This window comes from Etheostoma spectabile, chromosome 5 (assembly GCF_008692095.1).
Source record: "Etheostoma spectabile isolate EspeVRDwgs_2016 chromosome 5, UIUC_Espe_1.0, whole genome shotgun sequence".
Taxonomy (NCBI): domain Eukaryota; kingdom Metazoa; phylum Chordata; class Actinopteri; order Perciformes; family Percidae; genus Etheostoma; species Etheostoma spectabile.
This window is the reverse complement of record NC_045737.1, coordinates 20835925-20853360: the sequence shown is the minus strand read 5'-3', so window position 1 is coordinate 20853360 and position 17436 is coordinate 20835925. Positions and strand designations below refer to the sequence as shown.

The 17436-nt window shown below is 37.7% G+C and overlaps 4 protein-coding genes across 6 annotated transcripts; 3 read left to right on the top strand and 1 right to left on the bottom strand.

Annotated features, from left to right (window-relative positions):
* The first annotated feature begins 170 nt into the window (after positions 1 to 170).
* ufd1l (ubiquitin recognition factor in ER associated degradation 1) lies at positions 171 to 3818 on the top strand. Of its 2 annotated transcripts, XM_032516358.1 has the most exons (12): positions 171 to 360; positions 594 to 726; positions 1073 to 1105; positions 1198 to 1319; positions 1445 to 1575; positions 1660 to 1732; positions 1821 to 1889; positions 1973 to 2041; positions 2115 to 2165; positions 2271 to 2359; positions 3164 to 3248; positions 3488 to 3818. In XM_032516358.1, the coding sequence occupies exons 1-12, from the start codon at positions 358 to 360 to the stop codon at positions 3560 to 3562; spliced, it is 933 nt and encodes a 310-aa protein (XP_032372249.1). In that variant the 5' UTR covers positions 171 to 357; the 3' UTR covers positions 3563 to 3818. The 2 variants fall into 2 exon arrangements, with proteins under 2 accessions (XP_032372249.1, XP_032372248.1); XM_032516357.1 differs by having other exon boundaries at positions 1821 to 2041.
* Positions 3819 to 4452: 634 nt separating this feature from the next.
* Positions 4453 to 6408, top strand: c5h22orf39 (chromosome 5 C22orf39 homolog). The gene is made up of 3 exons (XM_032516367.1): positions 4453 to 4633; positions 5506 to 5673; positions 5807 to 6408. The coding sequence occupies exons 1-3, from the start codon at positions 4604 to 4606 to the stop codon at positions 5936 to 5938; spliced, it is 330 nt and encodes a 109-aa protein (XP_032372258.1). The 5' UTR covers positions 4453 to 4603; the 3' UTR covers positions 5939 to 6408.
* mrpl40 (mitochondrial ribosomal protein L40) lies at positions 6307 to 11221 on the bottom strand. 2 transcript variants are annotated; one of them, XM_032516366.1, is made up of 5 exons: positions 11047 to 11221; positions 10757 to 10840; positions 7931 to 8086; positions 7304 to 7385; positions 6307 to 7175 (listed from the first exon to the last, which is right to left on the bottom strand). In XM_032516366.1, exons 1-5 carry the CDS (start codon positions 11106 to 11108, stop codon positions 6948 to 6950), a joined length of 612 nt encoding a protein of 203 aa, XP_032372257.1. In that variant the 5' UTR covers positions 11109 to 11221; the 3' UTR covers positions 6307 to 6947. The 2 variants fall into 2 exon arrangements, with proteins under 2 accessions (XP_032372257.1, XP_032372256.1); XM_032516365.1 differs by having other exon boundaries at positions 10757 to 10843; positions 11047 to 11217.
* A 113-nt stretch (positions 11222 to 11334) lies between these two features.
* Positions 11335 to 16762, top strand: acaa2 (acetyl-CoA acyltransferase 2). Its single transcript, XM_032516348.1, has 10 exons — positions 11335 to 11586; positions 13026 to 13192; positions 13341 to 13469; positions 13681 to 13797; positions 13952 to 14099; positions 14242 to 14417; positions 14712 to 14841; positions 15019 to 15089; positions 16202 to 16356; positions 16456 to 16762. The coding sequence occupies exons 1-10, from the start codon at positions 11571 to 11573 to the stop codon at positions 16535 to 16537; spliced, it is 1191 nt and encodes a 396-aa protein (XP_032372239.1). The 5' UTR covers positions 11335 to 11570; the 3' UTR covers positions 16538 to 16762.
* Positions 16763 to 17436: the final 674 nt, after the last annotated feature.

Genomic DNA, 17436 nt, shown 5'->3' with positions numbered 1-17436 from the left:
CTCTTCCATTTTTACATTTTTTTAATCAAACTTTATAGCTTAGCATGATGTATTTTTATGTCCTTATGGAAAACTTAAGGGAAAGCTTTCACCTTAAAATACAGAATCGTCCATGATTTTACAGGATTTTAAAGGATCTAAAAACCATTGCAAGTAGGCTGCTGTGATTGGCAAACGTACATCGTGTCGTCATTTCCTACACTCGCCTCGTACACTTCCGGAAGAAGCGGAAGACAACAGTGAAAAGTCTCGGTCTTACTGTCTATGCTTGCATGCAACGTTTTCAAATAACAAAACAGAAACAGACATTTTGATTTGAGTTGAGTCTTTTGACAACAAAAGACCTAAACTGTCGCCATGGTGAGTAACACTCCGATTTTGTTCAACGTTGACGATACATTTATAGAACAGATCGTACTTAGAGCAGTTTAGCTTACGTTACCGAGCGAGCGGCTAACAACAACACGACCGTAGCAGAAAGCTGCCCTGTCATGATGAAATTCATGTTGAAAGTTATATACGTGGATGTAACAAACTCGCGTTAAAATGTCGAAAATGTGTGTTTTACTAATAGAACTTGGTTTATTCCACAGTTTTCCTTCCACGTATTTGACCACCCGATGTCCCGGGGGTTTCAGAACCGCTTCTCTACTCAGTACCGCTGCTACTCGGTGTCCATGCTGGCAGGTCCCAACGACCGCTCCGACGTCGAGAAAGGAGGCAAAAGTAAGCATTGTTTTCATATAAGATGTCCGTTTACCTTCGAGAGTTATACTGTAAACGTGTAGTGAATACAGAAACATCTTTGGGTCCTGAACATGTCTGTGGATCTAGGTTTGTTTACGTTTTGCCAGTTAATGCTCTTTCCCATTTCTAGATGCCTTTTATAAGCCACAATGGTGGAAGATACATTACGTTCTCAGCAGTTTCTATGTAATGCCCCAGAATAATTATTTCAAGGACTAGGCTGGTATCATAATTGTATCTTAAATGTTTTTTAACTGGAAGCAAAGGTGTTTACATGATCTCTTTTTTGTTGTTGGTCTCAACTAATAAACGGTTTCTTTTTCAGTAATCATGCCACCTTCAGCTCTCGACCAGCTCAGTAAGTCAAAGTTAAGTCAAACAGCTCTTTATCATAAAAGTCCTGTAGGAACCTTGCATGAATCTTACCTTTCTGCTCCCTTTCCTGCACAGGCAGGCTTAACATCACCTATCCAATGCTGTTCAAGCTGACCAACAAGAACTCAGACAGAATGACCCACTGTGGTGTTCTGGAGTTTGTGGCAGACGAGGGAATCTGCTACCTGCCACACTGGGTGAGAAACAGAAACAAGTTTAATGTTGGAATCCAAATGTTCTCTGCTAATTAAATTATCTTAAAGCCACTTTGTAAGTGTCCCTTGAGGCAGCGCTGGTATTTGCTGTATCTTGTTTGCTGCAGATGATGCAGAATCTCCTGCTGGAGGAAGGTGGCCTGGTCCAAGTGGAAAGTGTTAACCTTATGGTGGCCACCTACTCAAAGTTTCAGCCACAGAGCCCCGACTTCCTAGACATTACAAACCCCAAGGCAGTGTAAGAAATATCAGTTGGGAACATTAAATTGACCTTTTCCCATTTTGTTTAACGATAGTGATTTACAAAGTTAATTTATTACAGACTGGAGAATGCATTGAGAAACTTTGCCTGCTTGACAACTGGTGATGTCGTAGCTATCAACTACAATGAAAAGGTAAACTAACTCATTCAAATTGGTGTTGTATTAATATATTATTTTCTACTGATTACCACTGCTAATAGAATCGGTGTTATTGTTTCAGATATATGAGCTGCGAGTAATGGAGACCAAGCCAGATAAAGCAGTTTCCATCATCGAGTGTGATATGAACGTAAGATCCTCTACATTGTCCCAGACAACCGTGAGTTATTCTGTTGTTCTCCACTTAAAATGTGTTGTGACTTTGTTTCTCAGGTGGATTTTGATGCTCCCTTGGGTTACAAAGAGCCTGAACGACGACCTCAGCACCAGGAAGAACCAACAGTAAGGACCAAACCATGAAGGTAGCTGTACAGTTTGTGCTCTGAACAGTTTGATAAGACTAATTTCTGCACAGGAGGAAGAAGCAGATCCCCCCAGTTACGAAGACATGGACCTGGGATTCAGAGTGAGTAAATGTTTCTGTGGGTTAGAGACAAATTAATTCCCTCACCATTACTGATTACCATAATATTGGAGTTTATGTCACTTCTAACCTGTTTCTTATCCTCAGGCTTTCACTGGCTCTGGCAATCGTTTGGATGGTAAAACAAAAGGGATTGAGCCCAGCCCCGCCCCTCTTGGCCCAAGTGACATCAAAAGGTGATGCTCAGTATTTTATACAAGTACACATGGCTTAATTCATTAATTAAATTAAATATTGTTACACAATGGATTTACTATTCATCATGATAACTTTCCAACATTATAATGTCCCTCCTCTAAGATGTTTGGCATTTTATGCCTTTATTAGACAGCAGACAGTGAGATGACAGGAAATGAGGGGGGATAGAAGATCTGTGATCTTGATCTGAGGACATTGCAGTTTATGGCCAACACCTTAAGCTCTTAAGCGATCAGGCCCCTCCCCCCCAGACTCTGACAAAGTTCTGGAAGTGTGCGCAAGTTTGTATCCTATTCTCAATGTGTTGCTGCTGCTACCTATTGCTATAATTCTATATGAGTGACCACTAAGGTACAGTAGAGCATGACAGGAAATGGATATAATTTTGTGACACAGCTGGAAATACTAAAGTGTAACGCCTGTTGTCTGTCACTGCTAAACCAAGACTTTGTCCACACTCTTCCAATTTTGAATATTGGGTTTCTCCGAGCATTAAACTGTCTGCTGTTTGTTGCTCACTAGTGACCCCATGTCATCTTGTTTTGGTGTCACATTTCATGGTCAGCTTGCAGATGTAACTCTTAGTTTGGCCATTCAACAAATTGCAAGATGTAACAATACACACCTTGGCTTGTATAATTTGTCAGCTCGTCTGAGATAGTCAGTTTTGCGCCTGTTAAATCTTTATTTCCATTCTTATCAATGGGCATTGAAGTGTTCTACCAGTGTTTTAGCCTTGAGTGTTAACTCCTAATCTTCAACTCTAATCTTTCACATCACAGAGGTATTCCCAACTACGAATTCAAAGTTGGCAGGATCACCTTCATCAGAAACTCGAGGCCTCTGCCCAGGAAAACTTTAGATGACGTAAGAAGTGGAACAGATTTTATCATACATTTGTGCATATTTAACTAACCTGTATTTACAGTACTACAGTGCCGTTTTCATATTATTTTCCCATAATAATTATATTTGTTAATAGCACTTAAATTAAATCATTTCATTTTGTGATTAATTAATAATTCAATTTGTTTTAATTTAATTTTGTTGCACTTGTGCAAATATTTTCCAATTATAACTACTTTTAAATCTCTTAATCCTCCCAGGATGATGCAATGAACAGATTCATCGCTTTCTCTGGAGAAGGACAGTCCCTACGCAAGAAGGGCAGAAAGCCTTGAAGGATTTCAAGTGCAAAGACTGGCTAGTGTACACAGAATCACCGTATCTATTGTCACATTCAGCAGCAAAGTAAAAAAATAAATATAAAAAAAAAACTGGCCTGCAGATGCATTGGGATTTTGTTGCGCTGTCTCGTGAAATAGGATTTTTGCTGTTGAGGTGGGATTGTATGTAATTGAAACTCTGACAGTGATATCTTGATCAGCAGAAGCTGAGCTCCATAAAATGCTGTCTGTAGTTTCTGGGATAAATAAAGAATAATATCACCACACCACCAACACAAAGAATAACTTGTGGAGTATGGTTGTGATATTAGAGCCCCCCCCCCCCCCCCCCCCCCCCCCCCCCCCCCCCCCGTTTTCCATAGTTGTTGCATTTTTACAATTGACTTTAAATATATTATAATCCAGAGTCCCATACTTATGATAAAATGGAGCAATAATAGCTCAATACTTTTGTTTTGAATAATAATGACATTTTTTTGAGTTTTTTTTATTTATATATAAGTAATTTGGAAGTTTCTTTTCCCATTTTTTTTCTTGGTTTATTTATCGACCAATAAAGGACTATTTGAAGTTAATTAATTGTGGCTAATAGTTATTTTTGTAATGTACAAGCATGAATATGATCTACCAAATTAAACTGGTATGTGATAGGATGTCTCTGTATTCATGGCACATTATTTAGGAATTAGCAGATGCTTTATGTTTGATTGTCCAGTTTTAGTAAGACAGTAGCAGGATAAATTACAAGTAATAAGTGCTTTCTTACACCAATAGATGATAGATAAACGACAAAGAAGAAATGTCCTTATTTGTCCAAAGTAGGTTTTGGATTTCTCAAATGCAGATTATTAGACATTGGTCACAATTATGAGATATTTTGTTAGTCATAATTACTTTTAAACTAGTAAGTTTTTTACGTTTGCTGAAACTGCCTTAAGTAGGTATTTCCTAAGTAATGGTTGTAAAACTGTGTGGTAGCGCTTTTATTGTGAAATGAAATCGGAAGTATTGCTGTATTAGCTTGTGCAGCTAGCAATGGAGCGGTCTGGAGAAGCATCGTGGAGGGTAATTTATCGTAACATTATACTGTAAATAACGTTCTTGACTAAAAGTCCTGATTTAATTTCATCTTCTTGGTTTTTGATAGTCCGGATAATGAGTATAAAGTGCCAAATCTGACCCAAATAGTTGGCAAGGAGATTAGCTATCGGTGCTAAATTGCTGAAGTAACCTTTACGTTAGCTAGCAATAAGCAATGTCAGTTAGACGCGGAGGTTTTATCAGAAACCATTCTGTCAGAAGCTCAGTTATTTATCTAAACTTGCTTTGAAAACTAGCTTTGCTAATCACATTTAAAACTAAATGTAAATATAAATATAGATGTAACGCTAGATCAGCTCCACTGATCGACCTGAGGGAGGTGCTGTCAGACATCTTTGTTTTCTTTTTCTCCTTCAAGTCAACACTATCGCTTGTTAGTATATGATTCATTCATTAAAATGTATCTGGAAACCTAAAGTTTTAAATAAATAAGACGCCATAAAAGGAATACTCATATGAATCATAGACTAAATAAATACCAGAAATTGTAAAATAATTTGGATCATCGGAATGCCATTATTGAATCCTGCTTATTTTTTACAATAACTATTGCAATTATTTCCTTTTTTATTTTTAGTTTTAGAATGGACTTGTTCTAGTCTAATAGTGATTTATTTTCCCCCAATAAGTTTGACCCAATAATGCCTCCTTTGTTTTTACTACAAATTAAGTCAATCAAGACAGCCTTGAATATGTTTGGAATTTAAACCTTTCTGAAGCAAAAAAACATAGCCAGCTGCACAGGTTTAGCACACCCCGAGTTGACCCTTTATATGCGAAATATAATATATACAACTTGGATTGGTGGTGATTTCTTGCTTTGTCTGTTTGTACAGCCGCCCCGGGCTTGTGATGACTATTGGAGTGAATTCAGACATTGCAAAAGCTTGAGGAATTGTTTTCACCACTATTACACGTATGGTACCTCCCCATCTTGCAAGCAGTGGAAAGAGGATTACCATAACTGCAAAGAGTGGGAGAAACACAGAGGTGCAGAAGCAAAGGTACATCAGCTGGAAGTCACTTTTTTTTTTTAAAGACCTTGACTTGCGATCTTTCTAACAATATTCATGGTGTCTAAAAAAAACACTTGAAAGTGAACTCAGGCATTTTATATGTAATGTATGTGTATTGCAGGACGCCTTGCAGAAAAGTGAGAGGAACAGGGTGGCAGAGCAGAGAAACTTCACCCCAGTATGGGAACTAAGGCGAGACCCTCCCAGAGACTGGCACATGCCCTTGAATCAGGAAAAGCCTCAGGACTCCTGAACTGTCACTATCAATCGGCTGTCTGTTCCATGGTGGCCAAAGTAAAATGATGATTTGAGACTTTAACAAAATCATAGAGAGACACTCGCTGGAGTGACAGGCCATCACTCATTGTCATCTCAAATTGTATTTAGTGAGCTTCTGTTTCAAAACAGTGTTAGTGGCCGCCTCTAGTGGTCAATGATGAGTATGACAGCATCTATATAACCAGAGAGATACAGTTGGATCTGCAAAGGCAGTGTTGTTTTTCCCATCATAAATTATTGGTTCTCCAAAGCTTGTATAAACAAAGGCACAAATGCTGACTGCACATACAGACTCATTGTGAATGAGTTTTGAGATTAAATGCCTTGTTTTTTTGTTTAGTGTAGAAAAGGTTTTTTGGGTTAAAATATGCAAAGGAAACATTTCATGTATTCCATCTAAGTAATGAATGACCTGTCGTGCGTTGTTTTGATAAGGTTAACATTTAAAAATTGCTTCTGCACAAGAATGTACTAACATTGGCATGGCATCAAACAGGAGAGTTGAACCCAGGACTGTAAAAACCTTATTCTCTTTAACCTGTGCTGTTGAAACTCCTCTGTGATGAATATATTAAATGTATTATTGATGCAATAATGACAAATCAGCTTTACAGTTTCAACCTACACAGAGTTGTGCATTAGCAGTTCTTTGCTTTATGTAATTGATTATGGCTTAACCTTGACACAAAAAAGGTTTAACTTATTCTGAACAAATTGGATCAATTAAAAAAAAAGTACATTTTTATTTTCAGCTTTCTTCAGTTTTATACAGAGATGTGAATGTTGGAGGAAAAAAAAAATCAATTCATAATTTCTATGAATGTTTTTGCATTTGATACAGAGAAACAACTGAGGGGAATATACAATTCAAGAAAAAATAACATTTGCAGCAAAGTGTCCTTCACACCTACACATGCAGGCTTTTAAAAGGCTGCATCTTGCCTTATTGTATCATGACAAACACAGGCTGCCCCCACAGTCGATCACTGTGTGTAGACTTTAGTGATGTTGTTGTATTTCCCATCAGGAGCTTCATACTTGGTCTTTGGCGGTGTGTAGGCAGGACCTTCATGAGTGAAGGGAAACAGAAGGGGGTCTGGCTTCAGAGCTGCCTGGTACAGCTCCTCGGACTCTAACTTCAGCTCCGCCAGCGCCTCCCTCTGTGCCTCTAGAGCAAGTTCAACAGCCTCCACTTCAGCAATGTGCTGCTCCTGCAAGAACAAAGACAGAAGAGTACATCAAATATAGCCCATTAAGTGTGCATAATGAAGGGCAGAGGTCAGAGGCAAGATTTTCAATAAAAGCTTAAGTGATGGAGGTGTTATAGGTAAGTGGTGACCTGTTTGTATCGACACCACTCCTTAAGTAGCAGGGCTTGACCCTCACTTTCTTCAAATGACAGCCTTGGCGCAGAGCGTTCCCTTTGTAAGAGAGTAAGAATGACCAATTTATAGCACTTCAAAGTCAGCAAGCACCACACTATCAAGGAAAGAACTCAGATACAGTAAGTCAAAGCAAGACAAATGATATATAAAAGTGTATCCACAAAACAATGTTACGTCTGCAGGTCTTAATGCTAAATGTTTGGAATAACCAATAGGGACATTGCTGCGATCTTGTTCAACAAGAGTTACTGTACAATTTGTCAAATCCATCCGAAAAAAACCCTATCCTCGAGATTATCAATAAAAATGTAAAACTCGCTGGAAGAACAAAATACATTTTTTGCAAATCAGATTAAAAGCAAACTCATGAGCGTTTTGAACTTTGATGTAACTAAATCTCTGGAGAACAGATTGAGATTCGCAGAGTTTTGATTTCCAGCATTTGTTGAAAATAAGAAATACATTGAATAACGCCAGCTTTGTTCTTTAATGTATGCTACCAGCCCGCAGGTGTGCCTGAACTCAAATCTAACCTAGTTACCTGCAAATGGCTGTATGGACAACAGGGAAATGAGCTGTACCTTGTTTCATCCAAGCATTTGGCTGGAGTGATGAGGTCCTCTATGGGGATAAGCTCAGGTGGAACCTTTTCCAGCTTCTTCAGCTTTTTTCTCATCCTCTCTCTCAACATCTGCTCCCTTCTTGGGTCCACCTTCTTCTTCTTTTTTGGCTCCGCTCTTAAACACAAAGCACAGCTCTTTGTGAGCACGCACAAGATATACTGTATTTTGAAACCGTTCTGGAAAATAAAATGTATATGATATATTTAAAAAAAAAAAAAAAAGAAACTATTAAAATTAAACTTTTTCATGATGATAAAAATCAACAAATGCCCTATTGATATAATTTTACATTTCTATAGTTAGACATGAGTAACATTACATTACCGAGTTGACTTGAAACTAAACTGTCTTAAGCAAAGTTGGACACACCTCTGTACCAAATCTGATTTAGAGCTTTTTTGATACACCTTAGATGTACAATCTAGACTGTTTGCGCTGTTCACTTTTGCACTACTAGCACTGCATACACTCTACCATAGCACCCAATCATGGTCATTGCATCACAGGGTCAGTCTATACAAGACCTAAGTAATCATTTCACAAATTGTTAACTCTTTAAAGCACCCATATTATGCTCATTTTCAGGTTCATAATTGTATTTTGAGGTTGTACCAGAATAGGTTTACATGGTTTCATTTTAAAAAAACACCATATTTTTTTTGTACCGCACATTGCTGCAGATCCTGTTTTCATTCTGTATGTTTAGGTCTCTGTTTTAGCGACAGAGTAAGACAACTCACTTCTATACTATCTTTGTTGGAAGTCACACATGGCAGGATTAGTTGGGAGACTTCTAAACGAGGGCGAACTTGTGGAATACCTGTAGAACAGGTACATGTCAGTAGTTCTTTTGTAGATTATGGTGAACTAGTGTGTGTTGTAGCAGTGTTTTGCCATTGAGAACAAGCTAGCGTGCTAGCACTAGCACTATTTCGGCTAGCGATGTAGAAAGCCGTGCATATTTTGAACAGCTCACCCGGAGACTGAAGGCAGAGAACATTCAGAAACCTGTATCTTACGCAAAACAGCATGAATAGTGTTATTTTTCCAAGTTTGTATGCGTGTGGAAGCAGAGACACAGAATAACACCCCAAATCCCAGACAAAGTGGGGCACTTTACTTTTTTTTGAGTGGTTTTTATGTATGTGAGATCTATGTGTGTATGTGTTTGTTGTATTATGGTTGTCTAAGCTACTGGATGCCAGAACTTTTCCTCAGGATGAATAAAGTAAGTATGTACAGTGGTGCTCAAAAGTTTACATACACATGCTTAAGTTGACTAAAGAGGAATAAAAAAATCATGTTTGGAAATTTATTTTAATACCTAAATTAAAAATGAGGTAAAATCCAACCTTTAAGGACACCAATTTTCTTTGTGAATGAATAACGTATTGTAAATAAATAAATGTTCTTATTAAAATACAGGGGTCATAAGTAACATACCCCTATGTTAAATTCCCATAGAGGCAGGCAGATTTTTTATTAAAGGCCAGTTATTTCCTGGATTCCGGATATTATGCATCCTGATAAAGTTCCCTTGGCCTTAGAATTAAAATAGCCCACATCATCACATACTCTTCACCATGCTTAGAGATAGGCATGGGATACTTTCTATAAAATCATCTCTCAATGCAAATCAAACCAGGTATTAGTCTAACTGAAATAAAACCATGCCTATCTCTAAGCATGGTGAAGAGTATGTGATGATGTGGGGCTATTTTAATTCTAAAGGCCAAGGGAACTTTATCGGATGCATAATATCCTGAATCCAGGAAATAACTGGCCTTTAATAATAAAAATCTGCCTGCCTCTATGGGAATTTAACATAGGGGTATGTATACTTATGACCCCTGTATTTTAAATAAGAACATTATTTTTTACAATCGTTATTCATTCACAAAGAAAATTGGTGTCCTTAAAGGTTGGATTTTACCTCATTTTTAATTTAGGTATTAAAATAATTTCCAAACATGATTTTTTATTCCTCTTAGTCAACAAGCATGTGTATGTAAACTTTTGAGCACCACTGTATGTATGTATGTATGTATGTATTGTAATGGGAAAATTACATAGACAATGATTTTCTTTCAGTAATTGTTCATCTCTTAAGGGATTTTTTCACTATAAGTAAATCCTTCAATTTGCCTCTGAAATATGTGTATGTCCTTAAATAAGTCCTCGAGTGTTGGAGACAGCTAAAAATGTTGTGACTCTGCATTTCTCCACTGTAAGCAAGGTTGGAGCCATGAAGCATTCTGTATCTATCTATCTATCTATCTATCTATCTATCTATCTATCTTTAAACCTTGGTAGATTAACTTGGAAGGAGTCCACTGACCATCCACCCCTACCTCCAGCCCATTGTGCACACTACCCTGCCACCTTCAATTTCCATTAGGTGTAGTGCACAAAGAGATCCAGAAACAAACTATTGCTGAAATAACATTGACCACTAATTTGTTGTGCCACACTTAGTTTGTTGAACTGGTGTTGGAATTGTTAGGCGATTAATCAACAATTTAACAAAGGTTTGTAAGCAATAAGTGATAAAGAATAATCATCGAATGAGACAAATGATAATAAAGGTGTTAAAAGTAGATTTTGCCACGTCTATGTAAAGGGCCACTAGAGTAGCAGTTTAATGAATGATCTGTTTAGTTAATACTGCGTTTTAGTAGTGCATGTTCCCCCACAAATGATCAATTAATCAAAATAACAACAAATGTTTGACATGTAAGGAACCTGGAACTTTTGAGGGTTCAGTGTGGGTCCTCCTGGACATACCTCAGTGGAGCAGATGTCTTCAGTGTCATCACTGGTGCAAACCAAGGACTCTGTACAGTATGGTGATGTTCTCCCAACAGGAAGCTGCTAAACAGCAAACAGAATACAGATCAAAACCAAAGACTGCATATAAAGAGGTCAGAACGTGCCACATGCTGGACCCCGAGTGTTTGGCACCCACAGAACTGATTCAGCAGCATTCCTCTAGTCAATACATTTGAACTTTAGCCATGTTAGCTCCAGGTTAAATGCGCCTTGTTTACGATCCACATCGTGCTACAAACACTCACCTTGGCGGAGCGGTCTGTCGGGATAAAACCCTGCAGAGACAGCGCGATAAAGTCACAGACATGTTGCCACTGGGTGTTGTGTCACACTCGGGGTCAAAATTCTTCGCACTATCGCCATAGAGTCGCTTTCTTAGTGACAGACAGACGTGACGCGGGAGGATGACGTGGTTGAACAGTTACGCACACAATTTCAAGGGCACACTTTCGAGTATTTTGGTTTGCGCACATAATGAAATTAAAGTTGATAAATATAGAATACGTCGTAGGTATATTCAATGATAAAAGAATGCGTGACATTAATGTTTTTTTTTTAAAGATTTTAATAATGTCTTAGTTTGAATTTACATGTAACGTTTCTGTCGAATCTTGCTGGACGAGTGTAAAGTTAGCAGCTGCACTGTACTGTGTTCTCTCTCATCCATTTATAGGGGAAAGGTCGCAGGAATCAGGTTTATAATCATCACGGACTGATTCAGAGTGCCACGAGAAGAAGTTTGATCCTGCTGGTTTGTTGATTCTGCATCATGGCGCTTCTCAGAGGTAAACAAACACGTTTCAATTCAGCAGGAAGCAACAACAAAAAAAAGCAAGTGGGTTTAACTTTAATGTTAGGGGCAACGTGACATTGTTCCTTCTTTTTTTTCGCAGTGTAGCTAAATGAATGGCATGGATTTAAAGTTGACTTTATGTATATGTCAAAAGAGTTAAAAAAGGTTTTATGATCACAATGTTACTGCAAAGTAGGTGAAAGGTAACAAAGATGGTGTCAAGTCATTGACAGCTGTTTGTCCGTTGTTTCGATCCATTAAAGTGCAAATAATAATACTCTTGGTGGAGGGAAGGACTCCTTACTTAAAAAAAGACTTGTGTAAAAGTACAGCATTTATAAAAAAAATTCATGTAATGTTTATTCAAGTAAAAATAATATCAGAAAAATGTATCAAAAGTAAAAAATATTAATTAGGCTACGAAGTGACTTATTCCAGTAGAAAATAAGAGTAAGGCATTAAAGTGTTAAATTATCTATCTATCTATCTATCTATCTATCTATCTATCTATCTATCTATCTAATCGGATTATACGAGTTAAATGTAAAAACATATTTTGAAAAAAAGGTAAGTTGAAACAACAGATCTCAGAAAAGTGCAGTGAAGTAAAAAGTACATTATTACCTTCTGTCATTTAGTGGCGTGGAACTATAAAGTAACATAACAGGGGAAAACTAGAGTAAAATACAAATACCTCAAAACTTAAATGTTTTACTCAATATTTACAAAGAAAAAATTGCACAACACTAAACACCCTTACTGCACAAGTCAGGTGCTATAGGTTATTGACCAATTGCATGGCACGTTGCATAGGATAGCCAATAGTTCAACGTCTGATTAGAAACTAAAAGGCACGTCAACACAAAATATTAAGTTAACTATCATACCTACTATATGTACCATTATTGATTTGTTTATTATAAAAACACTGTGCAAGTGTTGATGACATTTTGCATGAGATGTGTATGTTTTTCAAAGGTTTTCATTACCAAGGTAATGAAAATTATGTATAAGTGTTTTTCTTTGTTGTCCATTAAACAGTATATTCTTTCAAAGAAGGCACCACAATTTTGTGTAACTTGCCGATTAAAAACATCCTGTGTCACTGTTGTAGTTAGATTTGTATGCAGCTCTTTAATCAATAGGCATCATTTTCTAATACATATATGAAGTTGGTTGTAAATTCTTGGCCTACCTTGAAGATTGAAAATCCAGAAGGAGTTACTCCTCTTGTCCCTCCAGTTCAGTTGGATCCATCTGATGTTAGTTTTCCTATACTGTATCTTTATATCCTGCGTCTCAATGCACTGGCTATGCCGACCATCTCTGCAGAATGTACCAACCAGTACAGACGCTGTGATCTGGCTGTGGCTCACTGGTGGGTGGTTTGAAGTACTTGTCGCTGCACTAAAATACTCTGTTCTTCTGCAGGTGTGTTTGTTGTAGCTGCCAAGCGCACTCCGTTTGGTACCTATGGTGGCGTGCTGAAGGATCACAGTGCAACAGACTTGGCTGAGCATGCAGCCAAGGCTGCCCTTGCTGCAGGGAGCGTGGCACCAGAACTTGTAAACAGTGTCATCATGGGAAATGTCATGCAGGTACTTAAAATCCAACAGCCATATTTAACAGATCACAGCTACGATCGCACGAAAGTGCCTATTTTGACATGCTTATTTGTGTTCTGACTAGTGCCCTCAGTTTGGTCCCTACCTTTTTATTTGTCTTTATCTGCCCCCCTAATTTCAGAGCTCAGCTGATGCACCCTACATTGCTCGTCATGTGGGTTTAAGGTGTGGTGTTCCCATCCCAGTGCCTGCTCTTACTGTGAACAGACTGTGTGGATCTGGCTTCCAGTCCATTATCAATGGCGCTCAAGTAAGCCCTCCACCAAGAACAAAAAACGTTCTGGTGGAAAGACAAATGTAGACTTATCCATACCATTGTACTGTACTGTATATGTGTGTAAAAGACTGGAGATATGTCAAACGAGCATGGTCCATACAACAAACAAAAGTATAATATTTCACGTATATCAATTCAACATAATGTGTCTTACGAAACCCTGTTACCCTTGGTGTGTTTGTAGGAGATTTGCCTTAGGGAGTCAGAGGTGGTTCTGTGCGGAGGCTCAGAAAGCATGAGCCAGGCTCCATATGCTGTTCGCAACATACGATTTGGTACAAAGTTTGGAGTCGATCTCAAGGTTATTATTGTTATTATTATTATTAATTTATTTTTTTTAAATGTTATATGTTTAATATGTGACATACATGTACATGTGGCCATGAAGACGGCTTGTTATTAAACTCCAAAAGCTTTTGACGCAAAGATAAACCCTCTGCTGGTCTGCCTGACAGCTAGAGGACACCTTGTGGGCGGGTCTGACTGACCTGCATGTCAAAATCCCAATGGGCATCACAGCAGAAAACCTGGCAGAGAAATACCAGATTACACGAGAAGAAGTTGACAACTATGCATTCCAGACGCAACAAAAGTGGAAGGCCGGTAAGACGGGTTTTATTCTTTCCAATATTTTTACGGTCTACTCACCTTCCACATAGTAACACTGAAATATATTGCTTTTGACAAGAAAATGTAACTTTGCTTATTCTTAAAAGCTAAAGTTTAACTTTTTTTCTATTTACAGCTCATGAGGCTGGTTACTACACAGCAGAAATTGCTCCGATTGATGTGAAAACTAGAAAAGGCAAGGTGTCCATGGCTCAGGATGAACACCCTCGTCCACAGACAACACTAGAACAGTTAGCCAAGCTGCCACCTGTCTTCAAGAAGGGAGGGACTGTTACTGCTGCCAATGCTTCAGTGAGTTTACGCCTACGATGTTCGTTTAATTTCAGGTTCTGAGGTGGTCAGTTTATTATTTGTTTCTACTTTGAACAAAAAAAAGTTTATTATTTTATCTTAACAGTGTCCAATTGACACATTGTAACATGAAAACTAGAAACATTTAGTTGATAAAGGAGTTATGACTTGTGTCATTTAGAGTTCCACAGTTGGATTTATACTAAAATATATTTTTAGATAAATATCATGCAACTAATTTTATTTCTGCCATAGCCTATTCTTATTAAACCTAACACTCTTCTTGACCTCCAGGGTGTATCTGATGGTGCTGCCTGTGTGGTGATTGCGAGTGAAGATGCGCTGAATGAACACAAGCTCACTCCACTGGCCAGAATTGTGGCCTATCATGTGTCAGGCTGTGACCCGAGCATTATGGGAATTGGTAAGTGACACCACTGTTGTCGGGATGAGTTTAATCACTTTTTAAATAAAAAGGAATGAATGACTAAATAATTATTAACTAAATAATATTCGTAAGAAATAAATAAAATAATAATAGTGTTTGACATTGGTTTATTTATAGCAAAAATGTCCGTCTGGTTTCCCTAAATTGTTTTAGGTCCCGTTCCAGCAATCACAGAAGCTCTTAAAAAAGCCGGACTGACTCTCAACGACATGGATCTTGTGGAGGTTTGTTTGCAGTGAAACGCCAACATCTGTGACTTCATCACTCAAAGTTCAGGGTTCTTTATGTCATGTGCACAACAAAAACAGTGGTAGTCAATGGCAATGACAGTCTTTGGCCTCAGACACCTCCAACTATGCTCATTAAATAACTAAAAGAAGAAAAAAACACAAGTAAAAGCAAAATCCAAATCTAAGACAATAGAAAATATAGTGCCTCTTAAGATTTTAAGGTTAAAATACAAACAACATGTGAATAAAGTAATCTCATTTGTGTAGACAGTGTTGCAAATGAATAAGACTGAATGTAAAAAGGAATGTAATGCATAGATAGATAGATAGATAGATAGATAGAGAGAGATAACAGTTTATAAGTAAAGTGCATAAAGATATTGTGACAGTTTGGAGGTATTTGACATGTGACACTGCCTCAGGATCCAATCACAGAGGGTGGTGTTAGGACCAATGTCTCTGAGCTTGGAGGGCACAAGTTGAATGCAGAGCTAAAGTCCAGGAACAGCATTCTCACATATGTGTTTGTCTGGTTCCAGGTGAGAGAGGGCAGTGTAGGGGGAGATAGCGCCGTCGGTTGATCTTTGGCCTCAGATTGTGTCATACATTTTATTAGTGGTGGAAGTGGTACTCAGGTGCTGTACTTAAAACACCAATGCAACAATAAAAACATGTTTTTTAAATACTGTAAGTACAAGTATTGTTAGCAATGTGAAAGTACTCTCTTTTAAGAAAAATGTCCACTGTAACTGATATATCATTTATTTATGAAAGTATTTGAACTATAACTGTAATAGTTTTAAATACTTGTATATACAGTTCTGTAGTTTAGTCTTGATCTGACATGTAACTTATAACCGTAACCATCTATCTATCTGTCTATCTATCTATCTATCTATCTATCTATCTATCTGTTTCAATCCTCTGAAAATGTAGTGGAGTTGAAGTGTAGAGTAGCTTAAAATCGAATACCCAAGTCCAGTTTTGACGTACTTTACTTACAAATTATTATTGTTATTTTTTTAAACTGCATTTTGTACATAGGTTTTGATTTATTTAGGCAGCTGTTACTCAGTTGTGTCATTAATGTAATTTGGTTTGCACAGGTGAACGAGGCTTTTGGTGCTCAGTACCTGGCTGTTGCTAAGTCTCTTGGACTGGATCCAGCGAAAAGCAACGTAAACGGTGGAGCTATTGCCATTGGACATCCTCTCGGGGCTTCTGGAGCACGTATCACTGCCCACCTGGTTCATGAGCTCAGGTAATTTTGTCCTTTAGTTATTACATGTACAGTATATCAGGCAAGATGTCTGCACATTAAGTTTAAGTAACTTTGAGTAATGAACTTTGTTTTCGGTAGGCGACGAGGAGGCAAGTATGCTGTTGGCTCTGCCTGCATCGGTGGTGGTCAGGGTATCGCCATCGTCCTTGAAAAGTACTGACCAAAATAGGTGCCAATATCAGAGGAATTCCTGTAGAAGAATGTCTTGTCCCACCGTCTACTGGCATGAAATAAAACTCAGGTCATTCTTGCTAAAAAGAGATTTCCTTCATGTACAGATCAATGGCAAAATTTATCTTACAATGAGGTACTGCTGGTCTTTTTTTCCCTGGCACACAATAAAACTCAACATTCTTTTTTTGCTGTTACTCCTTTCAGCCTATATGAAAATAAAGAAAAACAAATGTTTCAGTCCAGTGTTGCCTCGGAAGCCATGTGAAGATATAAAGCTAACTCATGTTTCTGTGGTCATTGCACCAGACTGTTTGTGGATGTGCCTAAGACGCAAAGCTAAGTCCTTGGTCACATTAACTTGTGTAGCATAGCATTAACTCATAAAGTACAGTTTGTGTTGGGTTATAATAAGGGTTAAAGGAATTAAAATGTTATCTATCAGTCCATTATCAGGAATCAATATTTGTGTGACCTATGATGGCTCCAGCAAAAGATGATCTTGTATTTCTGTGTCAACGAATCTCAATAAATAAAATGTTCAAACAAATAAGTGAAGTTTTTTTCTCTTTACTGCAGCCAATGCTATTTTTCTTAGATTAGCAGGATTTAAGATTTACCAGATAACAACTGCTACTTCTTGTTTTAGTTTTAATGGTTTTTATTTACAAATATGTTTTTAATTGTGTGTGTCTTCGTTTTTGTTTTTACATATGATTGTTTTGTTACATATGCTCAAAAACCATAACTATAGAGAATGGGTAACTGAATGTACTGAGTTTTTGATTTGATTTGATATCAGAGATTCATGTACTTGTAACAACCCCCTTAAAACTTTTTAAAAGTAAAAGTCTGGAATTGATGTGTACAGTTTGAAAACAAAAGAAT